The sequence below is a fragment of the Hyperoodon ampullatus genome, assembly GCF_949752795.1.
Source record: "Hyperoodon ampullatus genome assembly, chromosome: 11".
Taxonomy (NCBI): Eukaryota; Metazoa; Chordata; class Mammalia; order Artiodactyla; family Ziphiidae; genus Hyperoodon; species Hyperoodon ampullatus.
In genome coordinates, this window is record NC_136924.1 from 96,512,997 (window position 1) to 96,537,125 (window position 24,129).

A 24,129-nucleotide genomic window follows, 5' to 3' on the forward strand; every position below is an offset into this window, starting at 1 on the left:
ATAGGTTTTATGAAAATTCAGAGTGTTGTTCAATAGAGCAAAAAATGTGATGAGACTTCTGGAGAAGGACCAGGAACACCATTACATTTAGAGTGAGATCTTTTGCTTCACCTCCTTTGCTGAAGAACTTTCCTGGTTTCCTTAGTCACTGCTTGAGACCCAGTTTCTCTGCCCAGTCTACCCACCCATCTCTTAGAATCCCTGGTGTCCGCCTCCAGCATGTCCTCAGTGGGACCATGTGTGTGACCAGGCTACAAGTCACAGCGTCCCGTGAGTCCTCCTGCCCCTCCTGGAGCCTGGCCACTCTTGGCCCAGAGCAGCACCGCGGTGTTAATGTTCACTCCCTCTCCTCCTCACTTCCCCTTCCCACCGGTGTCCTCCTCCGGCTTCACCTGCCTTCTGCCAGCCTGGATCTCTCCTGGTCCAGGCTTTTGGGAAGCTACTCCGGACCAATAGCCTGCCATTAAGCCTTGTTAGGAGAAGCGATCAGAGTATGAAAATGAGTGGTGGGCTGCCTGGGTTCCGGACCCATCTGTGACCTGCACCGAGATTCTCAGGGATTCCTCTTCTTGCTCCTTATGCTTCCCTCCCCAGGTTTTAAGCTTGCTTGTCGCCCGCGTACAGAGGAGAGCTTGAACTCTTAGAGGTATAGTGTTTGAGAACTACAGAGGAGTCTGGTAATGTGTGTGTGTTCTGACCCACCATTGTCCCTGTTCTAAATCCCTTTAGGTGGAGATCTGGGGTGCTGGTGCTAGAAACAGTCCCCCTTCTTTTTCTGGCCGTGCCATGTGGCTTGCAGGATCCTAGTCCCCTGACCAGGGATTGAACCCGAGCCCTCGGCAGTGAAAGCGCAGAGTCCTAACCACTGGACCGCCAGGAAATTCCCTAGAACCCCTTTGAAAACTGGTTAACTCCTAGGTTCTTACTGCTCAGTCCAGTGTGTGTGGTACCCAGTGCAGCATCACAGATGTTCTTAGACCTTGGTGGGATCCATGGGGCGTGGTCCCCAGATATCATCTGGTACCCCAAAGACCTTGATTCTGATTCTCGCCAATTTCATTCTTTAATTCTCTTGGACATTTTGTATTCTGGCCTAGAACCTTTTCAGGCTACAGGGAACTATAGACATGTCCGTTGGAACCCTTGAAATTTTTTATTTCAAGGAAGATGGATTTGAGGGACGAAAGGAGAGGAACAATGATAGGTACCCTGGCTGTTTTCAAGCCGATTGGTGATCTGCTTTGTGTGGACCTTGGGTCCATGCCTTCCTCTCTCATGACTTCAGTTTCTCTTTTTGTCAGCCAAAGAAAGAAATACCAATTCTGTTTATTTGGGGTACAGGAAACATTGTGTGGGTAAATGAGATGTGTGTAAGTTCTTTCACCAGCATCTGAACTGGGATAGCCTCTGTTGGATGGGGATGTAGTGGTGAGTGGCTCTGACCAGAGGGACTAATATGCTCGATCCTGAGGCCTTGACTACTCACTCCCAGTCCTGTGGGAAGAGACCCGGAGCTCCCCAGCGCCCCTTCCCCCTTACTCAGCTGCTTCAGATGATTCCTGAGTGTGATGTGGTCTCGTTTCCTTCTTCAGGTAGAATGGAAGAATCTCACTTCAATTCTAACCCGTACTTCTGGCCTTCCATCCCCACGGTCTCAGGACAGGTACGTGGTGTTTGGTTTTTTACTTCTGCTCCACTGGGTACTTTTTTCAGCTCTGAGTAGCAAGTCCTATTACCGTGGACACTGAAGCAAGATAAATCCCATGCTGTTTCGCCGGGCCCCCCATCGTTGAGAACTACACAGTGTTTCTGTTCAGTTTCTCTCTGGAAGCACAGATATTAACCACCCGCCTTTCGGTCCCCACAGAGGATGGACAGTGCAAGGTGCCGAGGGAGCGGACAGCCTCGGGACTCTCCCTCAGAGGCCACTGTCCCGTTCCTTTTCTTTCAGATTGAGAACACGATGTTCATCAACAAGATGAAGGACCAGCTGTTGCCGGAGAAGGGCTGTGGGCTGGCTCCGCCCCACTACCCCACCTTGCTGACAGTGCCTGCCTCGGTGTCCCTGCCCTCGGGCATCAGCATGGACACAGAGTCCAAGTCAGACCAGCTGACCCCACATAGCCAGGCGTCCGTTACCCAGAATATCACGGTGGTCCCTGTGCCGTCGACAGGACTGATGACCGCTGGTGAGCACCCTCCGCTCTTCTCCAATCTGAGGTGTTGATCTTCCACGATCAGTACCCCAGGCTGGAGGGCGCCAAGGACATGGGGAGTGGGATATGTGTTTGATTACTCAATCAGATTTTTATTAAGTGCCTACTGTGTGCCTAGCAATGCGCTAGGCATTGTGGGCGATACAAAGAAGTAGAAGATGCGGTCCCTGCCTTTGAGGAGGTGACATTCTTTCCTTCTCTGAATCAAGGAGTCTCCTGTTCTCAGAGGTGGAGAAGAGAAGGGAGTCAATCAAGGGGTAAATCTCACTGTTACTGGGGGCGGGGTGGGGACAGGGGTTAGGAGACCACTGTTTTTCTACAGGGTTTGGGGTTTCCTGTATACTCTGGGCGGGGGGGCGGTGGTGAGGGGTTAAATAGACAATGATCTGGGGAAAATGACGTAGGACTAGGATCAGGACTGGGCAACATGACACCATCTCCTTTTTCTCACAATCCTAGGTCCCGGCTTGGTTATCACATCCCCCTCAGGCTCCCTCGTGACCACAGCCTCGTCAGCTCAGACCTTCCCCATTTCGGCTCCCATGATTGTCTCAGCTCTTCCCCCTGGCTCACAAGCCCTGCAGGTGGTCCCTGACCTCTCTAAGAAGGTAGCCTCAACCCTAACAGAGGAAGGAGGCGGCGGAGGCGGTGGCGGTGGCACTGTGGCCGCCAAGCCCCCCCGGGGCCGAAAGAAGAAGCGGATGCTGGAATCGGGGCTGCCCGAGATGAGCGACCCTTACGTCCTCTCCCCTGAGGATGACGATGACCATCAGAAAGACGGCAAGACCTACAGGTAAGGATCAGAGCCAGGGCAGGATGGGGTGCGGCTCTCTCAGCTTCCCTGCCCCCATTGGGCTCTGCGCTCTGGCGGCTTCCACCTCAGATCCACGTGCATGTCAGGTGTTCTGTTGAGGGGTAGGAAGGTGGAGCTTCTGGCCCCTCTCTGGCTCCTCTTCCCCAGGATGCAGACCCATTTCACCCCTTCCTTTTTTGAGGTCTTCAGCATTGACTTATTTTGGGGTGACGTAATGGAATTTCTTTCTTGTAATGAGGCTTTAGACTGGGTTTGAGACTCTTGTCTCCAGCTCCTTTTTGGTTTCTACATTTTCCATTCCTATTTTTTCAAGAAACATTTCTGGTAAGCCCCTAACCTTAACCGGTGTGCTATCCACCGGTTCTTGGGCTGTATTTGAGCATTGAGCCTGCCTGACCCTGCATGGTTGGGATGATGGGAGGGGTCTGTATAAAAAGGTGGAACGATTAGGATACCTCCCCTTCCCCCCTGTGGAATATATGCTTGTGAAATGGCTGTTTGCTCACTTTCTCATTCATGGAAGTTCTTTTGATCCTCCACTTCCTTTAAGTCGTCCGTTGCCAAAAAGCATTATAAGCATATTTGCATGTGGTACTATACAAAAATAATTACATATCTAAACTCCCTGCCCTTTGAAAGGTGGAAATCTTTTAATCCCCTTGAGAACTGTCAAGGGCCCTAGTGGGTTTGGGGAGTCTGGTCCCAGTGTACAGAGTGGAATAACCACTGTCACAGCTTTGACGCAGACAGGGGTAGATGTGCATGGCTGGGAGACTGGGTCTGTCCTTAGTGTACCGAGATGGGCAATGTTGTTCCCATTTTAGGAGCGAAGGGAACTGCGGCACAGGAAATGGACAGAGCCTTGGGCTCATGGATTCAGTTCCCGGCTCCACCACGAACTTGCTGTGTGACCCTGGGCAAGTCCTTTTCCCCTCTCTGGGCCTCAGTTTCCTCATCTGTAAAATGGGGAGAATTCTGTTTATGCCTCCCAGTTGTTGGGAGTATATATCAAATGAGATTTGAAATGTTGGGAACTTCGAAAGAGATGAGAAATAGTCATCATTTAGCATTTACTTTTATGTGTTGTACACGTCTACCATGGAGAGTTCAGAGCGTTTAAATCCGTCTTTGTAAGTTAAAATGAGGGGAGTGTTGCTATGCAGAAAGTATTGAGCACTGCAGAATTCCAGCTTATAATCTGGAAGTTCACTGCAACTTTATTATTACAGGTGTAGCCCACTTTATACAGTAAAAGTGTTCCTGAGCAATGCTTACATCATATCATATTATAAAGGTACTTGACAAGTTTGGTTCATGTAAAGGTATCATACATTCCATGAAATGAAAATCCCTTTTAAATTTATTTTGTAGAAATTTGGATTTTTATGTGTTGGCTTAAAGTGAGGTCATTGTGACATGGAGCTACACCTGAACAAGACCGGTTGTTGCAGGAACGGTGGGAGGGCTCCCTGACACTCTGTAGGGCCCTTCACGTGGATCAGTGTCCTCTGGTTCTGCCAAGGTTTCTCTCTCTTTGTCTTCCGGACCCACATTAAAGCTATTTCTGGACTTCCCACACTGTGCATGTGTAAAGAAATGTGAATGTACAATTGGAGGGCAGCCCTGATAGGACTTTCCACACACTACCTCCAGGTGACTAAAGAGAACTCTGAATTTAAGGGGCACTGATTATGTTATAGGTAAATGGAATTTCTTCAGAAACTCAGAACTGAGGTTCCAAAGGAATCTTTTTAATCACGAAGAATCCCTGTTTCGATGGCAGGTGTGGGTCAACCACATCCATCCCTGTGGTCTGTGGCATTTGACTGGGTATTGGGGGAACTGGGTTCTTTTGCTCTGGGCAAGTCCACTTATTTCTAGTAAAATTTGAAACCAATCATGGCCCTCATCTATCCTGTGGAAATGTTCTCAGGGAAAATCAGAGTATCTGAAAGTGTTTTTTGAACATCTTAGGGAAAAAAGGGTTGATAATTCACTTCAAAGCGGTTCCTGTAACCAAGGCCATTGCCCTGCATGCCTCCAAGGGAGCACCCTTGTGGTGTTGGGTGTGAATGGTGCCCCCTGGAGCTGTGCGCCCAGCGACACGGCCACTGCCCACTGCCACAGCTCTCCTAATCAGGTTTCTTTCCCAGCACCTGACACCTTGCATTAGGCTTATTTGTACTTATTTGGCTTCTCTGTAGTTTTCGTGTTTAAACATTTCTGGCAGATGATAGGATGGTCCAGCTTCCCCCCTGGATACCTCTAGTGTGAGGAGTATTAAGGTTAGGTGAGACTGAATCACTGTTCGCCCTTTGGCAAACTGCTTTACCTTTCTGAGCCTTTGTGCTCCTTTCTGTAGAACAGGGATAGTACTTGCCGAGTTGTTTTAAGGAGCGGAAACAATGTGTTTAAAGGACCTGATTGGAGCCTGGCAGTGTCGGCACAACGACAGGTGGCAGCCGTTACTACCGTTATTATTATGTTATCGTTATGATTGTCCTTATTACACTCACACCTCTGGAGACAGCTCATTGTGTTGCCAGTCCATTATTGATGAATTTAAGTTTTGCAGATTCTTCTCTAGTTGCAAACTTTGAGGAAGAGGGTTATTTTCTCTTCTATAACTAATTTCAGGTTAAGGGGTGCAGTTATGTGTTCAGCATTGACAGGCAAACTCATGAGGTTTGGTTTGAGCTAAAATCATTCCACCTGTCTGAGAAATCTTAGTGGAGGGAAGTTATTTTGTAACTCTAGTGCAGTTCCTCTCCAAGTGACAATGTGTCTAGTTTTCTAACCTCAGTTTTAGTGAAATATATAGTAGCATGAGCTCACTCAGCACTGGTGCTGCTAACATTAATGCAGTTTTATCGTTAGAGAATGCTTGGCTTACCATTGACTATCCTGGGTGTTTGCTGGCCCTTTTGGGGGCAGTTATTTATCTCTCCATTTTACAGACCAGAAAATTGAGGTCTAGATTGATGAGCAAGCCTGTAACTGAACCCTGAGTAGAGCCCCGGTGTCCAGACTTCCGTTGGCTGTGTCCTTTGGACCCTGCTAACTATAAACAGAACCTCCTACCCTCCCACACAATGGTTGGGCATCCCAGACAACAGCCAGGGGTTGGTAAACAGGTAATCGGATTTCTTTCAGAATTATCAAGTGACTAGAGAACTAGAAATTGGCCTCAATGATTGGATTTTTAATGGAAGCATTAATACAGGAACAATACCCCCAAGTAACAGTGGTCTCGTCTTCTCTGAGGAGCTCAGAGTTCTTTTTAGTCTGCATCTCAGTTATTCTCTAATATTCTCTTGGGATCAGGAAAAAAGCAGAAGTCACCCTTCACCATCCTAAGCCCCTCCTAGAGAGAGAAGTTGGGGGGGACCCAGAGAAGAGGGACTTGCCCCAGTTGCCTGGCTTCTAGGCTGCGGCCGTTGCTACCAGCCCACATTGTGTGCTGGTGAGTTGTTTGAGTGATAGGGTTCTAGCTCACATATAGATAGCTTTCGCCCAGTAAAGTCTGAATAGTTGTGACTTATCTTGCCCACAGGCCTCCTTATTCGATAGTGTTGGGCAGTATCAGAGCAGGAAGAAGGATTACCAGCTCAGATGATGCATGAAAGTGTATTCAGATGATACGGTTGTCAACCCCAAGTGCTGGCATTGTGCTAGGAAAGAGGAGAGGTTTAGCGGGGAAGCTCAGCATTTTGCCAGTCTTTTTCTCCTTAATATTTGAGGGATACAACCCACTCCAGCAGTTACCTTGGCTCATTGCAGAAGTAATTCTCACTTGATTGCCAGGGGGCCGGGGGATAGGGGGAGTCGGTGGAACATCAGATCCAGAGCAGAGGCTGGACGTGTGGTTTGGGAAAGCCCCCTCCAAATAACCCTGATTAATTCTTCACCTCATCCCTCTAGAAATCACTGGCAAAAAGGAGAAAATCTGAGAGAAGACAGTTATCTGAGGAGACAGGAGAAAAGTCCTCTGAGGAATCTAGTCAGGTTGTCCTCATTGTCCCCTCAGGAGCTTGAGGATTACCTGAGGGATGTACTTTCTCCACGGGAAACTGGGGAGAGGGGTTCTTCAGAAGTCTGAGGTCAAGTTACAGGCAGAAGGAAAACAGAGGTTAGGTGATATTCCTGGTCCGGTGAAAGCCATGTCAGCCCAGGGCCTGTAATAAGACTTTCCTGTCTTACCTGGTTGAATTCTTGTTTATGTACACACTTAGGGAGTCCAGGCATTTCAGCAAACACTTATTAAATACTTGCGTTGGGCTGTATTAGAAGTGCAGGCTGTAAAGATAGATAAAATAGAGCTGCTCCTCTCGAGGGCCTCGCGTTGTCGCTGGAACAGAGGAGAGATCAGATAGGTCGGCATCTTTGGAAGCGGAGGGGCGGGTTCAGCGACGCCCTCTCAGCGGGCAGGGTCCTAACCGCTGCCCTCCCTTGGCCCAGGTGCCGGATGTGCTCCCTGACGTTCTACTCGAAGTCGGAGATGCAGATCCACTCCAAGTCACACACCGAGACCAAGCCCCACAAGTGCCCACACTGCTCCAAGACGTTCGCCAACAGCTCCTACCTGGCCCAGCACATCCGTATCCACTCGGGGGCCAAGCCCTACAGTTGTAACTTCTGTGAGAAGTCCTTCCGCCAGCTCTCCCACCTCCAGCAGCACACCCGGTAAGGCTGCTCTCAGTCTCCCCACGACTCCCTGCCGTGGACCCCTCACCCCGAGGCCACGTGGCCCACGCCTCCTCTTTTCTCCACGTGTTTTCTTTTGTCCCTTTCAACTCTGCCATTTGGGAGCCTTGATTCTCTCCCACTGCTGTCTGTGAAAACTAAACTCCGTATCCCCGCAGCTTGGGGGTGGTGCCTGGAAAATTGTGCTCTCGGTCCCAGAGTCTGGAACGATTTGTGTGGCTTCTCTCTGTGTCTGTGTTTGGAAATCTTCTGCAGAGCAGGCCCTGCTTTTACTATATGCTTCAGTTCAGAGCCAAGGTGTGCATTCAACCTCAGGTCCATGGGGAACAGGCGGTGTTGGTCTTTGTTCAAATTACTGTTTGCAAGCAGGGTGTCTGTGGTGAGTGTGTAACCTTGGCACAAAGCAGAGGGCTGACGAGACCGAAATCTTTAAGGTTACAGGAGCCAGGGGTGCAGCTCTTCATCATCTCACTGCCATTCTAGCCACCGACTTAAGATCCGCAGCAACCTAGATGTGGGTGTCCTCTTCACGAGCCTCTCCAGGCCGGCGCGGGTTTGTGGGGGAGGGAGGAGGGGTGCTCTCATCCGTCAAGCAACATCATTTCACCCAGCGGAGAGCCGAGCCCGTGGTGTCGAACCGCTCCCTCCTCCCCCCTTCCCTCCTCTCCTCTCCGGCAGGATCCACTCCAAGATGCACACGGAGACCATCAAGCCCCACAAGTGCCCGCACTGCTCCAAGACCTTCGCCAACACCTCCTACCTGGCCCAGCACCTCCGTATCCACTCGGGGGCCAAGCCCTACAACTGTTCCTACTGCCAGAAGGCCTTCCGCCAGCTCTCCCACCTCCAGCAGCACACACGGTAAGGGAGAGTGGCGGGCTACTGCCCCCGCCCCGCTGGCATGCCCTCCCCACCCCCGCCCCGGACACACACAACAACCCGCATGCGGGGGGCGGGGGAGAGACCCGGCTGGAGGAGAGAGCTGGCCGGAGGAGAGCGCAGCTGGCATCTGGGAGGAAGACCAAGCAAGAGTGGAGACGCAAGTGGACGCTCAGAGAGCCTTTCTGGGGCAGAAGCAGCGCCGAGAAGACACAGTGACTGTGGGACATTCCCTGATCCGAGGGAGGAGGAAACTCACTGGGAGCGGAGCCAACGTTTCCTGCCCTCATTCCCCTCCCTGGAGACACGTGTGCACACATCCTGCAAGATTCTCTCCTCGATGCCAAAGCAGGGCCATTTGGTTGGAGAAGACCATCCCTCTAGCCCTTAGGGCACCGATTATGAACGGGAGGAGGTATAATCAGACTCCAGCTGGGTACCAACCCAGCGACACCTACAGCACCAGGCAAGGCTCCAAGGGATGCCTGGGCTACAGAAGAGAACAAAGCGCAGCGTAAATGTTCACAGAGAACCGGCAAGTGAGATGAAAACGCTCTTACTCCGTAAGGATGCGCGCTTCGTCCCGTGAATCTGGAGTGGCTCGGAGGTGAGCCCGCCTCCTGGAAGAGCTGATGGTCTCCTTCAGCGGGGTCTCAAGTTGAGCTGGAGTCCGGACTCCTGCTGGCTACAGGTCTCCTCTCCCGGCTGCTTCCGGAGGTGGCGATCCCCCTTAAAGCGGTCCGACAGCTTGCTTCTCGAAGAGGAGGAATCGGCCTTTCCTCACAAGGAGACGTGTCCTGCGAGGTTTTCAGGATTTTATACCCGGGATCTCGAAAAGCACCTGGTCACAGAGATGCTTCTGAAGTCCCTGCCGAGGAGCAGGGGGTCTGCCAACCCTCAAGTCCTTGGCTCGTCTCAGCAGAGGGCCCTATAGTGTTTGGAAGGAGGTCAGATCAGTAGTAAACTAGGCGTTTCCTGCTGTTAGGGGCTGAGCTGGGAAAAGCCCCGAGGAGCTTCCACCAGCATCGAGGTTGCTGCCACCCTTCACGGTTCGCATAACTCTTGTGCTTTGCTTTGACCCCAGGACTTTCTCTGGGATCGGTGCTAAGGCTGAAGGGGTACTTTCTGGCTGTATGTTGGGGGCCAAGGGAGAAGTGTTATGTGTTTCTTTTTTCTCGCCGTGTGTTTATCTCACGTTTCTGAACTCTCCTGAGGGCCGGTGACTGTAGGAGCTGCCTTGGCTGCCAGATCGTGGCCTCCCTGCGCCTTGGCTGCCAAGCCCCCGGCCCTCCCCCAGCAGAGAGGAGCCCAGCTTGAGCGGAGTGGTGCGGGCAGCGAGCAGCAGTCGGGCCCGTTGGCCTGAGCCGGCGTCTCCTGGAGACCCACCCTGTGCTCCCAGAGGAGGCCTGTTAAGGCGCTGGTCCCTGAACGGCCTTGCTGATGTCCTTCCCCTTTCTTCTTCTCTCGTCCCGTGCAGAATCCACACCGGGGATAGGCCGTACAAATGTGCACACCCAGGCTGCGAGAAAGCCTTCACACAGCTCTCCAACCTGCAGGTAGGTGTTCCACCCTCCACACGAGGCCTTGAGTGTAAGACTTGGGGTCACAGTGCCGTTTGACTAGTACAGTGGTTCTCAAACTTTTCCAGGATGCTTTATGTTCTTAACAGTCACTGGGGAGCCCAAAGAGCTTTCATTGATGTGGGTAACACCTAATTACATAGACATTAAGAAACTGAAAAACTATTTAGTAATTTGTTTAAAAATAACAAACCCCATTGTACATTAACATAAATAACATATCTCTTAACCTCCCTCCCCGCAAAAAGAAGTTTAGTGAGAAGAACGGCATTGCTTTATGTTAATGCACGTTTCTCTAATGTCTGGCTTACTAGAAGATGGAGAGATTCTCTTACCTGCTGCGTTCAGTCTTTACGATATTACACAGCATGTAATGTCTGTATAGTCATGGAAGAATGAGAGTGAAAAGGCACACAGTGCCGCCTTATAATTATTACTATTTTGAAAATAGTTTTGACCTTGTGGGCCCCCTGAAAAGGTCTTGGTGTTCCCTGGCAATCCCCATGCCTCCCTTTGAGAACCACTGGACTAGTGGGACCAGGCGTAGCCGCCATTCTGACTTCAAGGATCCTGCAGGATGCTGCTTCGCTTAGCTGGTAGCGCCTGAAATTTCATTTGAAGCAATTTCTGCTGCCTTCGGACGGAAGAGAACCCAGGAGGCCTGGCACCCAGCCCAGGGCTTTCCATTAAGGTCAAGGAGGCAGGAGGGCAGAGTCTGGCGCACCCGTCCTGATTTCTCCTTATTTTCTCAGTCCCACAGGCGGCAGCACAACAAAGATAAACCCTTCAAGTGCCACAACTGTCACCGGGCGTACACAGACGCAACCTCGCTGGAGGTGCACCTGTCCACGCACACAGTGAAGCATGCCAAGGTGTACACCTGCACCATCTGCAGCCGGGCGTACACGTCGGTGAGCACTCGGAGCCCCCTCCCCTCCCCTGCCAGCGGCTTCCCCCGGCCTTTCCGATGAAGAGCTGCCGCAGTGAATACACCCCATCCATCCCTTGCTCCAACTTGCCAGGATCAGTAAAGAGAACAGAAATTGAAAAGACCCAGAGCTGAGGAGTTTGGGGGATGCCTGGTCCCTTCAGCCTATAGCGATTGCTCAGCAGTGATTCTTCATTTTACTTAGACATAGGACAAAAGACAGCGTCTTGAAATTGTGAGAGACGAGAGATTTCAGTTAGATGTTTTCCATTAGACTCCAGAAAAAGGTGGTCAGGTTGTTCCATTCAGAGACCTTTGAGAAAGTGATAGCTTTCCCTGTGCCAGTTGAATGCCCACGGTTACCCTAAAGGTCCCCCCCTTGTCCACCCGGTGCAAGCACTGAGAGTGGCTCATGGGGAGAACCTGCGTGGCTCTAGAGCACCTCTGTGTAAGTGTCGTTCTGTTCAAGGTAACAGCCCAGGGTGCTGGTTACAGGGAGCTTCCTTCCTCCTCTTTCTTCCCTCAACCCCTCTTCCATCCCCCTCAGGAAACGTACCTGATGAAGCACATGCGCAAACACAACCCTCCTGATCTCCAGCAGCAGGTGCAGGCGGCGGCGGCGGCGGCGGCGGTGGCCCAGGCCCAGGCCCAGGCCCAGGCCCAGGCTCAAGCGCAGGCCCAAGCGCAGGCCCAGGCCCAGGCCTCCCAGGCTTCGCAGCAGCCACAGCAGCAGCCGCCACAGCCTCCGCACTTCCAGTCCCCGGGGGCGGCCCCCCAGGGCGGGGGTGGCGGGGACAGCAACCCCAATCCCCCGCCCCCGTGCTCCTTCGACTTGACCCCCTATAAGACGGCGGAGCACCGCAAGGACATCTGCCTCACCGTCAGCACCAGCACCATCCAGGTCGAGCACCTGGCCAGCTCGTAGAGACCTGTGCCGCCGTCCCCCGGGGAGAGGGGAGAGAGGCTCTGGTCCCTTCGTCCTCCAGCTCCTCTTGGTGGGAAAAGTCCTCTCCTTCCTTGACAGGCCACGGCTCCATCTCCTTGGGCCTCAGGCATGGCCTTCTCTCACAGGATGCCATCCTTGTTGTCTCAGCTCCTCTTCCGAAGGGACGTCAGCCCTCCTGAATGGCAGAGGAGTTCTGAGCTGGTCGCGTGATCCAGCAGCCTCCCGCCTAAGCGTAGCTTTTAACATTGGGGGTTGGTGCTCAGGGGAGGGGTTTGCTATGACCTCATAGAGACTTTTCCAGCGTGGGCACTTACTCTCTCCTCACCCTCGTAATCCTCCAAGCTCGGGCTGACAGAGGACTAGAGGCTGGCACTCCCAGACGGCACAGAGGAGGGAGCCCTAAATGCAAGCAGCCTCCTGTTCTGTTCTTGCCTGCGAAAGAACAGGGGCTCCTCCCGTGCCCCTGTCCCTGGGAGCCGTTTTCTTCCCCTCACGATCTCACTTCACTTCCTGCCTGATGCTGGAGGGAGGTCTGGGGCGGGTCAGACCCCCTTTATTTGTAAAGGGGCAAGGGCCGCGATGTGGTCCCCAAGGGGCCGGAGATCCCCAGAATGGCCGACGGTGGCTTAGAAGTGTGGGTTGTGGTTTTCCTTGGAGCCTCGCCCCTTCTCTGCCAGCCGAGGCCCTGTGCTCAGTCTCCCCGTCCCCAGCCTAAGGAGCTGCGGGTTCTTTATGAAACCCCACAATAAGGGGGCTGCAGAGAAGGGAGGGTTCGGGGCAGATGCAAGGACTGGACTTAGCTCCCTAGGTGCCGCGGTCAGTTGCCGGACACGGATTTATATATAAATATATATATATAAATATATATATACCCACTCATCATGGCCATCTTTGTTGTAACCATTTCTGTGTTTATAAATGCATTATCTCTGAGAATTTTCATATTTGATGTTTTGTTTATTTTTGTCCCTTTTGTTTTTCTCCACCCTGTCCTCTGGCCAATGGCATTTTTATTTCCTTTCGTCTTTTTTTTTTTTTTTTAAATCACGGCAGATTTCAGAGAAAAGAGAAAATGGAAAAAAAAAATCAGGAAACCAGTTGTTATAATTTAAAATGAGGAAAAAAAGAAAAACTTATGTACAAAACCAAGGGGTGTTTTTAGAACCTTGTATAGAAATAAATTCGTGTAAAAGGATCAGAGGCAGTGGAGCTACTGATGTGAGTATAAGCATGGGAAACAGCTCTTTGGGGAGATGTTCAAGGCCAGTACTAAGGATTTACAGTAGAGTCTGCAAACGGTAAGGATGAATGCTGTGTGATGGGGCTGTGTGTGTATCCCTGGCCATAGAAGGGCACAACTTTGAAATTTCTGAAGTGAAACCTTGGTTTATGAGGGTTCCTACACACAAATCCTGCTGTGAGGACTGTGTCGCCTAAGGTGTAGGAGCAGCGTTTCAGTCGTGTGTTAACAAGATACCTCGAAGCTCTCCCTATCCAGGAAACGGAAGCACGGCCTCCTGGAAGGACCTGCACTGCTGCCAGCGCATCCGTGGGCTCAGTGCTAATTCCAGCTGGCATATCCTGTGGCACCTAAAACCAGAGGTTTCCAGTGGTGGAACCCATAACCGGGATAGAAGAATGAAACAGGACAGCTGTAGTGCTGAGGGGTACAGCATGGGCGGGAAACCCGGACTTCCGCCCTGGCTCTCCCATCAACCAGCATGGGCCGCAGTGCTTCTTCAGCTGTTAAACGAAGGGATTGGGCTAGATCACCTCCAAGATTCCTTTCTGAAAATTAAAAATCTTTTAAGCACTGAAAAAGTAGTGACAAAGCTCCCACGTCTGACAACGTGGCCATCCTGTGTGGGACTGCTGGGCGGCCACGCTCGTTAGCTGGTGGCGTGTGGATAGGCAATGAAATAACACCTCTGAGCTTAGGGCTCGGGCTCTTGTGTGGGCATCCAAAATAGTCTCAGTCTGTGGTGTGACACTAACGACTGTATCACATATGACCAAACGTGCAGTGTGTGTGTCCTGCACATTTACTACTTTCCCTCCTGTTCTCACCAACTGTTGAATTGACATTGAGAGCCCTACCTTCATCACAGGTATTACAACCAGCGCCTCTTTTGAAGGGTACCCTCGCACTTCAACAGCAACAACCCTATGAAGTGCGCAGTGTTCCAGGCATTTGATAGAGAAGGAAACAGGCACGGAGATTAAATTATCCAAGGGCCTGCCGCTTGCAATTAGAGGGACGTCTTCTAGATTCTATTGCTCTGTCTACCACCTGCTCAGTAGTAAACCTGGGGTTTCACCTTGCCCTTTTTTACATATTTGAGCTAAATTATGTGGCTGAAATGTTTCATTGAAAACCTGCCACGTGGGCGTTCCCTGGTTGCCTAGTGGTTAGGATCTTGGGCTCTCACTGCCGCCACCCGGCTTAACTCCCTGGTCGGGGAACAACCCGCGAGCCGTGGCGCAGTCAAAAAAAAAAAAAAAAAAAAAAAACACCAAAACCTGCCATGTGACATTAATACTTATTATTAAGAACGCGTGATTTGGGGTGACAATGATCTCCAAAACTGTCTTACACTCTCCGGCTCTGGGCGTTGAGTTCTGCGTCCCTGGTGTGGTGGCGGCCTGTCGTGCACTTGGTGGCTTTCCATCCGTACGAGGAGCGTAGTTGTCGCTGTGATGTCGCGGACCAGGGTGATAGTGGGCATCCAACTGGCCCCGTTGTGACAGCTCCGTGCCCCAATCCTTTCAGAATTATGGTGCCAGTTAACATCGTACACAAACTCGAATAAAAAGGGAGACAAACAGGAGGGCAAGGCCAGAAGCACTCCGTCACTTTACAAGCGAGAACGTCCTCAAGTGACAGGAACCCTGACACAAGGTGTGGAGAGTCGCAGCTTTATTGTGTGAGTAGTTCTTTGTATGTATAAGTAGAGTTTATAAATAATCAATTGTTTCCACGTTAAAACATAATCCTGGGGAGCTGGTGTTCGCGCGAGTAAACAGAAACGGGGAGGATTTAAACCTCGCACCGCCAGGCGCCTCCTCAACTTCCTAAGAAACTAGCGACTCGGGAGAAGGCACCTGCCCTCGTCGCCAGCTTCACATTACGCCAAGGGGCCGATTCACATTCCCCAGCTGCTGAGAAGGACTTTGTGGACTGAAAGCCCAAAGAGACAGGTTTCCTTGCTCTCACGCCCACACGTCCCCGTCCTGGAGGGGAGGGAAGTTTGAGCGAGGACGCAAAATGGCGCCCTCGGCCGCGGTAGCCGGCCCCGCACCCGGCCGACCCGCCACGGACTAGTGTCTGCGCCAGGCGAAGGCGACTCCGCGGGCCCTGTACTCAGACCGGAAGTTCGTCTCGTGAGGGCGGAAGGGCTCCAGGCCGGGTAGGAGCGCTTCGGCTCCCTTCGCGTTCAGTCACTTCCGGGGCGGAGCGGAAGTTGCTTTGTTTTGCTTCAAGATGGCTGCGGGGATGTATTTGGAACATTATCTGGACAGTAAGAGCAGGCTGGAGGAGGGGGTCAGGGGTCACAGACGGGTGGGGGCGATCGGGGCTGAGGAGCTCTACGGCCCCGAAGTCTCGGTGGTCAGAAAGTCACAGTCGTGAAGGGTTGAGAGAAAATACTGGAGGGTGTGAAGAAATAGGGGGCGGGGCACCGGGGTCGAGGCCTCGCTCTGGGGTGTAGACGGGGGAGGGGCTGCGCGGCAGGGCTGGGGGACGGCTCTTGAAGGGTTGGTGGGCATAGCCGGGAAGATATTTGCTGCCCCCGTCTGCAGACTCTCTGGCCTCAGCATATATCATTTTCTTAAAATCGTTCCGAATCGGTCGTTTTCGTATTAATATATCATCCACTGCCATTTGGAGCAGCGATGAAGATCTGCTCGCGGCTCCTCCAACCAGTTCTTTCGAAGAAGCGGCTTCTCGTGGGATGGGGGTTTACGAGTGACCACTGTCAGATGATGAACTGGAAGCCTTCTCCTCTTGGAGTAAAGATCCAATTCCCATCAAATGGAAATCTGGTGTTACGTTTATGCCATTTGTGTAACCTACCTCTTCACAGAGTCTGTCACCCTATGCCCTTACATTTGGCTTACCGTTGAGAGTCATTCATTCATTCGTTTTTTGAGGTTCTGCTATGGGTCAGACATAATGGCAGGTACTGGCGACATACAAGGATGAGTAAGACCCGGCTCTTGCCCTCAAGTGCTCATAGTCTCGTAGAACACAGGTTCTGCTCATATTTATAAAACAGTGTGACAAATGAAATAATAGAAATACATTACAAGGACTGTAGGTAACACTGGAGAAAGAGGGGCTCATTATCTGGGGGTGTAGGTAAAGCTTTACAGAGGATGTGATGTATAGAAACTTGAAGGTTGAGTGCGGAGAGGGAGAGGGAATTGCAGGTTGGGGAAAGCATCAGCAAGGGTGTTATGATGGGTTTGTGGCAAAGCCAGGGAAAAGTGAGGCCAGAGTGTTTGATATGTAGGACTCCGGGGTGGAAGATTGGGAAATGAGACTGGAGAAGGTAGCTGGGGCTAGGTTGTCCAAGGTCGTTTAAGCCAAGCTAAGAAGCTTGCACGTTATATTTATTTGTTTGTTTGTTTGTTTTAGCTGCATTGGGTCTTCGTTACTGCCCGCAGGCTTTCTCTAGTTGTGGTGAGCGGGGGCTACTCTTTGTTGCAGCGCGCGGGCTTCTCCTTGCTATGGCTTCTCTTGTTGCGGAGCACGGGCTCGAGGTGCGCGGGCTTCAGTAGTTGTGGCACGCGGGCTCAGTAGTTGTGGCTCGCGGGCTCTAGAGTGCAGGGTCAGTAGTTGTGGTGCACAGGCTTAGTTGCTCCGCGGCACGTGGGATCTTCCCGGACCAGGGCTCGAACCTGTGTCCCCTGCATTGGTGGGCGGATTCTTAACCACTGCACCACCAGGGAAGTCCACCACTTTAAAGTCCACGCACTTTAAATAGCGAGGAACCAACGGATTTTCTAAATAGTGATTTTTTTTATATAAAGGAAAATAAATGTTGCATGATAAATTGGAGCACGATGACATTGGTAATAGGGACATCAGTTAGTGATAACAGTCCTGGTCAGAGATGAGGGCCTGATCTCAGGGAGTGACAGAAAGTGTTTAGGAGTTAAATGTGACAGGATTGACTGACTGAGTGGTTGAGAGAGAAGGAGGAATCTAAGGTGACTTCTCTATTTCCTGTTTGGGAAGTGAGGTTGACAGTAATCATCAACAAGATAGGAAATTCAGGAGTAACAGTAACATATTTATTCAACTTAGATTTAAGCATAGGAATGGTAATTGTATCTGTAAGAGTAAATGAGATGGAGATCATTCAGAGAAAGCAAGTGAGAAAATTAGAGGATTAAATTAAGTGTAAGCTCAAGAAAATATTAACATTTAAGGGACAGGCTAAGGAAATGTCTGTGATGGAATTGCTAGAAAGTACGTGATGAGATTTGGAATCTTAAGAGGAAGAAAGTTATTCGAAGACGAGAAGGTGGTGCCAGATGCTGCAAACGTTAACTTTTTTTAGGATAGGACTAATAACCTGTCATTTGATTGGTAAGTCATTGATGACTTTGTCTCAGTAAACTGGTGGTGGCGAACCTCAGTTTATAGGTTAAAGCAGTGGAGGCATTTTAAAAGTTGGAAGTGGAGTCATGGGAAGAGATTTTTCTTTTATGAGAGAGACTTAAGTATTCATGCATTTATTCAAGTATTTATTGAGGATCCGCTGTATGCACATCATAGTTCTAAACTCTAGAGAAATAGGAAAGAAGACAGATACATCTAACCCTTCTGGAGAGCTGGGGAGACATACCAGATAACTAATTACACAATTACTTATTTAAGTCCATTGGATAAGAGCCCAAAAGGGTAGACATAGAATACCACGACAGGGACTTCCTTGGTGGTCCAGTGGTTAAGACTCTGCGCTCCCAATGCAGGGGCCCTGGGTTCGATCCATGGTCAGGGAGGGAACTAGATCCCACACGCTGCAAATACAAGATCCCACATGCCGCAACTAAAAGGTCCCGCACGCGGCAACAAAGATCCCGTGTACTGCAACTAAGACCCCGTGCGGCGAAATACACATTTAAAAAAAAAATAGCATGACAGCATAATCCAGGGCACTTGTTGGAGTCTGGGGCAGTCAGGGTTGAGCTGAACTTTGAAGAATGAACAGGAATTTGAAGGCCAAGAGGTATGGTGGAGGTGGGATGAAGACGACTGGGCAGGGCATTCTGGGCAGAGAGAGTAGTGTGTGAAAAGCCAAGTGTCAGGAAGAGCAGTGGCAAGTTCAAGGCACTCAGAAGTGGCCAGTGTGACAGAGCAGAGAGAGCACAGCCAGGGACTGACGTGAGTTAGGGCTGGTGTGAGGGAAGCAAGGCCGGAAGTGCAGAATAGGAATAGGGGTATTGCACTAGGAGGTTACTAGAGGGTTATAAACAGGATAGTGACTTGATCAGATCTGCATTTTTTTTTTTTTTTGCGGTACGCGGGCCTCTCACCGTTGTGGCCTCTCCCGTTGCGGAGCACAGGCTCCGGACGCGCAGGCTCAGCGGCCATGGCTCATGGGCCCAGCCGCTCCGCGGCATGTGGGATCTTCCTGGACCGGGGCACGAACCCGTGTCCCCTGCATCGGCAGGCGGACTCTCAACCACTGCGCCACCAGGGAAGCCCAGATCTGAGCCAGAACGTTCTGACTACTGTATGGAGAGCAGATTGGAGGTGTGTGTGTGATGAGCGGTGGAGGGTGCCAGGAGGGTGTTTGTAAGTTGAGAGCAAGGAGCTTGGAGACAGAGATGGAAAGGAAAGGAAAGGGAAAGGCTGATTTGTAGAGTCAAGTCACTGAAGGGAGGAAGGGTGGGAAGGCTGTGTGGAGATGGAGGGGTTAGTTTTGGAAAGAGGCGGACGTGACCTCTCCTGAGAGCAGCGTGACGAGTGCTGTAGCAGATAATCCAGCGGTCTGAAGGAGGGAGAACCGAGTGTTGTTTTGGACCTGTTCTTAAAAGCAGCTGTAGGGCCTAGGACGTCCAGGGAGGCTCAGTTTCTCCTCTTCTCCCCAGGTATTGAAAACCTCCCATTTGAACTGCAGAGAAACTTCCAGCTCATGAGGGACCTGGACCAAAGAACAGAGGGTACGTGCAGAGTAAGGAGTCCGGTGTATAGTGAGTGTGTATATGATCGTTTCTTCTTCTGTTTGGTGTTACCGTATCATCTGGTCTGGATCGCTGCAGCTTCTCTCTCTCTCTCTCTCACTCTCTTGCAATTCTTAAAAGGAGAGTAATAATGACCCATATTTGTGTGTCAGCTTTTCCATAACACGTGGAGTATCGTGACAGTGCCTCAAGAATTCAAAGATGCTATGCTCTTTATATTTCCCTCAAGAAGAATTTAAAAAACCAAAGTCATTCCTAGAATCATTTCTGTTCTCCATGTTCAGTATGTTGATAGGAAGACGAGAATGTTTCTATTCCATTGGATTGTTAATGTTACTGTCACAAAATTCACTGTGGTTTTAGACTGCAACTCATGTTGGTAGACAGGAACTTTGCTGCATGAGAAGATCTTAAAAAGAAAGAAAAAAAGAAGGAAAAGCAGCAATGAACAAACATCAGGATCTCTACACTGTATTCTTCAGCCGTACAGAAGCACTGGGTACCATCTGTGGCCTTGCCTGGACATGGAGCAAGTTTGGCTGCACTGAGGCATTCGTTTGGAGCCTGAGGCCACACTACAGTGGTCAGGTTTGTCTCTTCAAGGTCAAAGGTGTTTGTTGGAGCTATCCCCCCACGCCTGCTGATGGATATATAGGTGCATCCTCATGTAACTGCGCCCAAGGATGTAGCAAGCTGTTATTAGAATACCTAAAGCTGTGATTTCAGTTACTCTTGGTAAGTTTACTCATGAAACGGTGAGCATCGTCTAAAATCCTGGATGTAGGGGCTTCCCTGGTGGCGCAGTGGTTGAGAGCCCGCCTGCCAATGCAGGGGACACGGGTCCATGCCCCGGTCCGGGAGGATCCCACATGCCACGGAGCAGCTGGGCCCGTGAGCCATGGCCTCTGAGCCTGCGTGTCCGGAGCCCGTGCTCCGCGACGGAAGAGGCCACAGCAGTGAGAGGCCCGCGTACCAAAAAACATAAAATAAAATCCTGGACGTAAGCCCCTGAGAACTCCCTGCTGATTGCTGAGCACCAGCTCTTTGCTTTGTAATACAGTTCCAGCTCTCGAGTTCATGCACAGAAAGACCAGTTGGAGATTACTGAACTACATCCATGCTTTTCCAACTTCCTCCAAGAGCCTCGAATGAAGCGGGGCGTAAACCTAGTGTGCACGCAGGCCTTCCCTGTTACCTATTGCTGCCCCGTGTTGCAGTCATACTTTTTTCTCCATCGACATTTTTTGTGAGCACTACCAAATTTTGGGCAGTGGGCACCTAAAGTCTCAGTGTCTTGGGACGTCACCCGCCTTGCAGAAACGTTTGGAGCAACATCTAAAATGAACAAACAGAAAAAAAAGTGATGGGAAGTATAAGCAAGTTGCAAACGATGCGCAAAACAGGGTGGGCAGTGGTAGAAGTGTGCCGTGAATGGACCAGGGCCTAATTTTAAATGGTGAGATACAGATGTACAGACCTGGAAGCCAGCAGCAGCAGATGACCCAGCCTGGTTTGTAGCACTCAGAGCTGTCGTGGGATGTTTTCGAGACGAGAAACCAGATGGCTTTTGAGACAAAGTTCATGGTTCAAGAGGCAGCAAGCCTTGCAAAGAAGCTATCTTCAGACAGCGACAAAAACACACTTCGTATTAGTGCCGGCTGCCAAGAATCCCTCATTATGGTTCAATAAATTCAGTTCCAACTAGGGTAGCAATGTTTTCAGCACCCGAAGGGACCTTTGAAACAAATATCGTGAAGATGTTGCATTACTTGAGTACGTGGCACAGTACCTAGGAACGTTCAGTACGTTTTAATTCGAAGGTTATGATGGTTAATGGAAAAGGTCCAAAGAGCAAAAGCAAGAAGTGTGTTCCACCTAGCCACTCAGGGGGCCATTGTGACCAGGCCTCTGTCTTTGTTGCAGACCTGAAGGCTGAAATCGACAAGTTGGCCACTGAGTATATGAGTAGCGCCCGCAGCCTGAGCTCCGAGGAGAAACTGGCCCTTCTCAGACAGATCCAGGAAGCCTATGGCAAGTGCAAGGGATTTGGTGACGACAAGGTGCAGCTTGCCATGCAGACCTATGAGATGGTATGGCCCTGCTCACGGCCCCCGCCTGCCCCCCGTCCATTCCTTGGGGTCCTACACCCCCTCCTTCAGCCGTGCTGGGATCTGTTTTGGGTCTGGGAGATCCATAGAACGTGCCTCAGCCTGTTTTCTTTAACTGGAACCAGCTCTGTAGCTCTTCCTTCTCCTTCCTTCCCACCCAGGTGGACAAACACATTCGGCGACTGGACACAGACCTGGCCCGTTTTGAGGCTGATCTGAAGGAGAAGCAGATTGAGTCAAGTGACTATGACAGCTCATCCAGCAAAGGCAAAAAGAGTGAGGAGGGGGGCGGGGCTGTGAGAGGCGGGACGAGGACCCCAAGGGAGAAGCCAGCCTGCTCCTCAGCTCCGAGGGCGGGCCACCGGCTTGGAGGGGCAGGGGGAGGGGGTCTTAACCCATCCTTCCGTCCCCCTGCCTTCTGGCTTCCCCCGCTCTTGCCTAGAAGGCCGGACTCAGAAGGAGAAGAAAGCTGCCCGTGCTCGTTCCAAAGGGAAAAACTCCGACGAAGAAGCCCCCAAGGCCGCCCAGAAGAAGTTAAAACTTGTGCGCACGTGAGTGTGTCAGGGAGCATTTTGCCAAGGGACAGACTCCTCTTTCCCGCCACCTCACCCCAGCCACAGTGCCCCTTGCCGCTTTGCTGTCTCCTGTGCCAACACCTCCCCTTGCCATTTTGGTATCTGCTGGCTACAGAGGAGAAGCCACAAATCACTAGCCCCACAAGGACCTCCTCTGCCGGCTCTGAGCATCTCAAGCTGTAGCTTCCCTTCCTGCAGATGACACTTTCTCTCCCTCTTGGCACGCAGAAGCCCTGAGTATGGGATGCCCTCAGTGACCTTTGGCAGTGTCCACCCCTCTGATGTGTTGGATATGCCTGTGGATCCCAACGAACCCACCTATTGCCTTTGTCACCAGGTCTCCTATGGAGAGATGATTGGCTGTGACAACCCTGATGTAAGAACCGTTTTGCCTCAGGATGGGCAGGTTCTGGTGGACATGAAGGGAGTTGGGTACAAGAAGGGGGGTAACGGTTGAATAGGGGGACTTCGGGATAGGAGGAAGGTAGTTGGAGTTGGTTGGCCTTGGGCCCTTCAAGAATTCTCCCAAGGGATGGAATAAGGGAGTACTCCTAAGGGATGGGGGGGGGATGGAGGGTGGGAGGGTGGGTTCTTTTCTTTCTTCTGCCCCACCCTGGTCCCTGAGTTCTGCTTCTTCCATCCTCTTCCTTTCCCAGTGTTCCATCGAGTGGTTCCACTTTGCCTGTGTGGGGCTGACCACCAAGCCTCGGGGGAAGTGGTGAGTGAGAGCCGCGGTGGGGCTGGACTGTCACCAGCTGAGTGAGTGACAGAGGGCATCCTCCCTTTCGCTCACTCTCTCCCCCTTCTCTGTCACGTTCCTTTGTAGGTTTTGCCCACGCTGCTCCCAAGAACGGAAGAAGAAATAGACAAGGGCCTTGGATTCCAACACAGTTTCTTCCACGTCCCCTGACCTGGGCTAGTGGGGAGAGGGATGCCTGGCTGGGGTCAGGGAGAGGTGGGTGGCGCAGAGTTGTCATGCCCTCTCCTCCCCTCCCCACTCCTGGTGCTGAGGCTGCACCCAGCCCCTGGTACCGGGGTTGCTGCAGCCACTAACGGTATGTGCTGTCATTCAGCCCGCCCCCTTCAGAGGGAAGGGGTCTTGCCCACTGTCCTTTTGCCTCCATGCTGAGGTTGGTGCTGTATTTTTGAGGGATGGTCCTCTTTACTCCCCTTGCTTTGTATTTAAGGACTGGGGCAGTAGCATGGGGCCCGCCCCCAGCCTCCTGATCCCCTCCCCTCATGGGGGGCCATGGCGTGATAAACTTTCTTCACTCTCTTCCTGCTTTTCCAGCGGGGGCTCCTCCAGATCATCTGGGCAGTGGCCCTGGCTGAAGGGTCACCCCTTCCTCTGTGCCAAGAGGATTCGTCCTGGTTTGTGAGTGGGAGGGGCAGGGTGGAGTGCAGATATCTCATATGTAAAGGAATTGGGTCTGTGAATAAAAGCTGTACATGTTGGCCTGCAGTGTTTATTGTAGAGACACTACTTTAGTACATGTGCTAAGCACATTTTGCATCCTCTGAGTTGGCTAAAAGGTGGGAGGATGACATGCCAGAAGTGAGACAAGATGTGGAACCAGAAGTGGTACCTCTGCCCCAGAATCCACAACTTCTCTACTTCTCTGGAACCACCAGAGCTGCCTGGGGACTGTGCCTCAGACCAGGGGTTTCCAAAACCTTTAAGATTCTACATCTTTTCTCCCTCAGATACCTTTCACTTAATTTCCAGTAAATGTGTATTTTGTGCTTTATACGTGACTGAGTATCAGGCTGACTTATTTTAAACACAAAACAGAAAAACACATAGTTTGCCCTACACCAGTGAGCTGTCTGGCCCGCCTCCACCAGGAAACCACCTCCTTAGACTGAGCCCCCCTTATGCCCCATCTCCTCCTCACCCGAAGCCCCTCTTGCTTCTCCTTCGGCTCCTTACCTGGAGGCGCCCTCTCCAGACTTTGTGTTGTACGTCCCATCTCTGCGCGCCTCACTTCCAGGCCTCACCCCCTCTTGGGCAGATTGTAAAATAGGGCTAATAACAGTATCCACTTTATGGGATCACCTTGAGATGAAATAGATGTCACGCGTAAGGAACAACACAGGAGCTCCGCCATCCAAGGCACCGAGTCAGTGATCACTCTTGCCCTCCTTGTCCTCTCGAGCTGGAGCGTGACACGCGGGGACCCGCACC

The 24,129-nt window shown here is 51.3% G+C and overlaps 2 protein-coding genes across 17 annotated transcripts; both read left to right on the top strand.

The window, feature by feature from the left end:
• Positions 1-1,597: 1,597 nt before the first annotated feature.
• Positions 1,598-12,046, top strand: ZNF384 (zinc finger protein 384; the record flags this gene model as incomplete). 15 transcript variants are annotated; one of them, XM_079714517.1, is made up of 10 exons in its annotated part: positions 1,598-1,663; positions 1,952-2,189; positions 2,426-2,473; positions 2,676-3,009; positions 3,855-3,947; positions 7,489-7,713; positions 8,413-8,595; positions 10,091-10,169; positions 10,946-11,104; positions 11,669-12,046. In XM_079714517.1, the coding sequence occupies 10 exons, from the start codon at positions 1,598-1,600 to the stop codon at positions 12,044-12,046; spliced, it is 1,803 nt and encodes a 600-aa protein (XP_079570643.1). The 15 variants fall into 15 exon arrangements, with proteins under 15 accessions (XP_079570643.1, XP_079570654.1, XP_079570651.1 ...); XM_079714528.1 differs by lacking the exon at positions 8,413-8,595; XM_079714525.1 differs by lacking the exon at positions 3,855-3,947.
• A 2,042-nt stretch (positions 12,047-14,088) lies between these two features.
• On the top strand, positions 14,089-23,387 carry ING4 (inhibitor of growth family member 4). 2 transcript variants are annotated; one of them, XR_013811144.1, is made up of 9 exons: positions 14,089-14,991; positions 19,169-19,240; positions 21,185-21,351; positions 21,531-21,645; positions 21,815-21,920; positions 22,173-22,320; positions 22,601-22,662; positions 22,771-22,899; positions 23,236-23,387. XR_013811144.1 is itself a non-coding variant. In XM_079714550.1 (8 exons), exons 2-8 carry the CDS (start codon positions 19,213-19,215, stop codon positions 22,808-22,810), a joined length of 666 nt encoding a protein of 221 aa, XP_079570676.1. In that variant the 5' UTR covers positions 14,089-14,991; positions 19,169-19,212; the 3' UTR covers positions 22,811-23,387. The 2 variants fall into 2 exon arrangements, 1 of the variants encoding a protein (XP_079570676.1); XM_079714550.1 differs by having other exon boundaries at positions 22,771-23,387.
• Positions 23,388-24,129: the final 742 nt, after the last annotated feature.

What these genes read in the sequence shown, in the direction of transcription:
- ING4 (XM_079714550.1), top strand. Translation starts at nt 19,213, where the DNA reads ATGAGGGACCTGGACCAAAGAACAGAGG. An exon ending in ATCCAGCAAAGGCAAAAAGA is followed by an intron (nt 21,646 to 21,814) that starts GTGAGGAGGGGG and finishes CTTGCCTAGAAG; the next exon opens with GCCGGACTCAGAAGGAGAAG. An exon ending in ACCAAGCCTCGGGGGAAGTG is followed by an intron (nt 22,663 to 22,770) that starts GTGAGTGAGAGC and finishes GTTCCTTTGTAG; the next exon opens with GTTTTGCCCACGCTGCTCCC.